This window comes from Fopius arisanus, unplaced genomic scaffold, assembly GCF_000806365.1.
Source record: "Fopius arisanus strain USDA-PBARC FA_bdor unplaced genomic scaffold, ASM80636v1 scaffold00002, whole genome shotgun sequence".
Classification (NCBI taxonomy): domain Eukaryota; kingdom Metazoa; phylum Arthropoda; class Insecta; order Hymenoptera; family Braconidae; genus Fopius; species Fopius arisanus.
In genome coordinates this window covers 2,348,452-2,350,999 of record NW_011887741.1, presented here as the reverse complement: position 1 = coordinate 2,350,999, position 2,548 = coordinate 2,348,452, and the positions used below count along the sequence as shown (strand labels likewise).

At 36.8% G+C, this 2,548-nt stretch overlaps 2 protein-coding genes across 5 annotated transcripts in view; one reads left to right on the top strand and one right to left on the bottom strand.

The window, feature by feature from the left end:
• The window catches only part of LOC105267905 (ribosome biogenesis protein BRX1 homolog), a gene marked incomplete at its 3' end in the record, with an annotated part of 2,102 nt that extends 1,282 nt beyond the window's left edge, over nt 1-820 (bottom strand). Inside the window, exons 1-2 of the mRNA XM_011307064.1 lie at nt 748-820; nt 38-289 (exon numbers count right to left, since the gene is read on the bottom strand). Coding sequence (XP_011305366.1) covers nt 38-157 — 120 coding nt within the window. The remainder of the gene's footprint in view (nt 1-37; nt 290-747) is intronic.
• Tcs4 (Threonyl-carbamoyl synthesis 4) lies at nt 314-2,542 on the top strand. 4 transcript variants are annotated; one of them, XM_011306097.1, is made up of 5 exons: nt 314-613; nt 750-1,008; nt 1,090-1,218; nt 1,448-1,804; nt 1,967-2,542. In XM_011306097.1, exons 1-5 carry the CDS (start codon nt 402-404, stop codon nt 2,264-2,266), a joined length of 1,257 nt encoding a protein of 418 aa, XP_011304399.1. In that variant the 5' UTR covers nt 314-401; the 3' UTR covers nt 2,267-2,542. The 4 variants fall into 4 exon arrangements, with proteins under 4 accessions (XP_011304399.1, XP_011304391.1, XP_011304382.1 ...); XM_011306089.1 differs by having other exon boundaries at nt 1,436-1,804; XM_011306080.1 differs by having other exon boundaries at nt 729-1,008.
• Nucleotides 2,543-2,548: the final 6 nt, after the last annotated feature.

Below are 2,548 nucleotides of genomic sequence, written 5' to 3'. Positions count from 1 at the left end.
GTCTTTTACAGAAGTTTTATGGAGTAAAATTATTTACCCTTTTAATCGGTGGTTCGTCAGAGAATCTTTTTGCTGGAATAACTTCCATATCCTCTTCAGGTTTAACAACACTCACTTTCTCCTGCTCCTTCTTTCGTTTCAATGACTTTTTACCCATTTTCACAGATGAAAACAATTATTATCCTTCAGAGAGAGAATTGTTGTTTGGCACGTGGTTTATAGGTTAAAGTTTACTCTGGGGACAAAAATGGGCCCTAGGGTCCCCAGCAGTCCACATGGCATAACCTAACTAAAAAACAATAATTCAACTGGTAATGGATAATTATTCAATAGACGATTGAAATTAATTTCGGTGAATGGTGTTATTAGTATTTGTTTAATTAATTGGTGGAAGTAATAAAATGTCGTGGGGCTTGTCGATGGCAAATAGAACTCGATTGTTCAGTAGAAATTGTTTGTTCGATTGTTGTTTGAGGGGAAGAATGGGATTCAGTGATGGTGTAAAAATTCTGGGGATTGAGACGAGTTGTGATGATACAGGAATTGCTATTGTTGATGGCAATGGAAAAATCCTGGGAGAAGCCCTTAATTCTCAACAATCCACACATTTACAGTTAAGTTATTGACATTTCCATAATATAATGCAGATAAAAATAGTAAACAATGGTCTCGAGATAAAATTAAATCAATTCATCATTCATGTTTTTCTCCCTGAAATTATTTTGAAGGGAAAAAAATTATATTTACAGATATGGAGGTATAATTCCGCCAGTGGCACGAGAGCTACACAGAAAAAATATCACCGACGTTTGTGAGAAAGCCCTGAGAGATGCGAACTTAAGGGTGAGGGATGTGGATGCTGTGGCAGTAACTGTCAAACCCGGATTGCCCCTGTCCTTGATGATTGGCAGAAATTTCGGGCAATATCTCTCGAAAATAGGAAATAAACCATTAATTCCCATTCATCATATGGAGGCACATGCGTTGACTGCGAGGATGTCAGGGGAGGTAGAGGAGAAAATTTATTTATCGAGTTCATTGAACTGACGGTGAAATTAATCGAATAAATTAAATTGTTTGTTAGAACAGGTAGAATTTCCTTTTCTCACACTTCTGATTTCTGGGGGACATTGTTTATTGGCTCTCGTCAAAGACGTCGCTGATTTTTATTTACTGGGGACAAGCATCGATGACGCACCAGGAGAAGCTCTTGATAAGGTGATATTTTCATTAATGCAGTGGAATTTTTATTGACGAACATTTATTAGCCAAAAAATAATATGAAAAGATTTTTTTTTTGCATTTTCATTTTTTTTATGCTGTGGGGGTTTTAATATCTGTTATAAAGTAAAATAGATAAGCAAATCAATTTTAGAATTACAGAATTTCCATAGAAAAATTTCCCCTCAATCGATTTCCGTATTTGAATCATCAGTTAAATTTCCAGACAGCGAGAAAATTAAAACTGAGGAATATCCCAGAGTACGCAGATAAAAACGGTGGAGCTGCGATAGAATTGGCAGCAAGTAGAGCTACAAATCCGTTCCAATTCGAATTTCCAGCATTGATGTCCCATTACAAAGACTGTAACTTCAGTTTTGCTGGGCTGAAGAATTCCGTAGAGAGAGTAATCGGGAGACTCGAGGAGGAACATGAAATTGTTGGCGACAAAGTTGTACCTGATATAGAGAATCTCTGTGCTGGATTCCAATTGTGCATTGCAAAACACATCTGCCACAGGACGAAGAGAGCAATAATGTTCCTGGATAGGACGAAATTAATTCCCGAGAATAAAAAAACTCTGGTAATTCCATTTCAAGTCGATTTCCACTTTTGATCAATTTTCAATAAATATTTTGGGAATTACCGCTGAATTCAATTCCATTTTTTAATTTACTTCAACGATTAATTAAACATTTTTTTTTTAATCGTGAATTAATTACTAATCCGTTGATATTGCACTCAGGTGATATCAGGGGGTGTTGCCTGCAACAATTTCATAGCAAAAAGCCTGCAATTAGTCTGTGATGAGATGGGCTACCGTTTCGTTCGCCCTCCGCCAAAATTCTGCATGGATAATGGAATTATGATCGCCTGGAATGGATTAGAAAGATGGAATGCTGACGTTGGGGTTCTCAGAGATCCCCTTGAGATTGAAAAAGTTGAATTCGAGTCTAGGGCACCTTTGGGCATCAACTGGATTGATCGAGTGCGAGAAGAGGATATCACCTGCAGAACTGTTAGATCCAAGGAATTATATCCTTGACGTAAGCAATAAACTAAAAAAAAACATGAATTGGAATTCGCTTGAAACGTTTGAAAAAAAATTTAGCCCCCATTGTTCTCTTACAAAACTAGGTTTTTATTAATTGAAATGATTTATGTACATTATTTTCACATTGAGAATAAAATTATTTAAACAGTGATGGGTAAGTGAATTCTCGATTCTTTCTTGAGTTTCTCGTAAACTTCGATGTCTCCCGGAAGTCCCTCCATCTTCTGCAGTTCGTCCTCAGCTTGTTTATCCAGATTGGCCCGAATTCTCTCT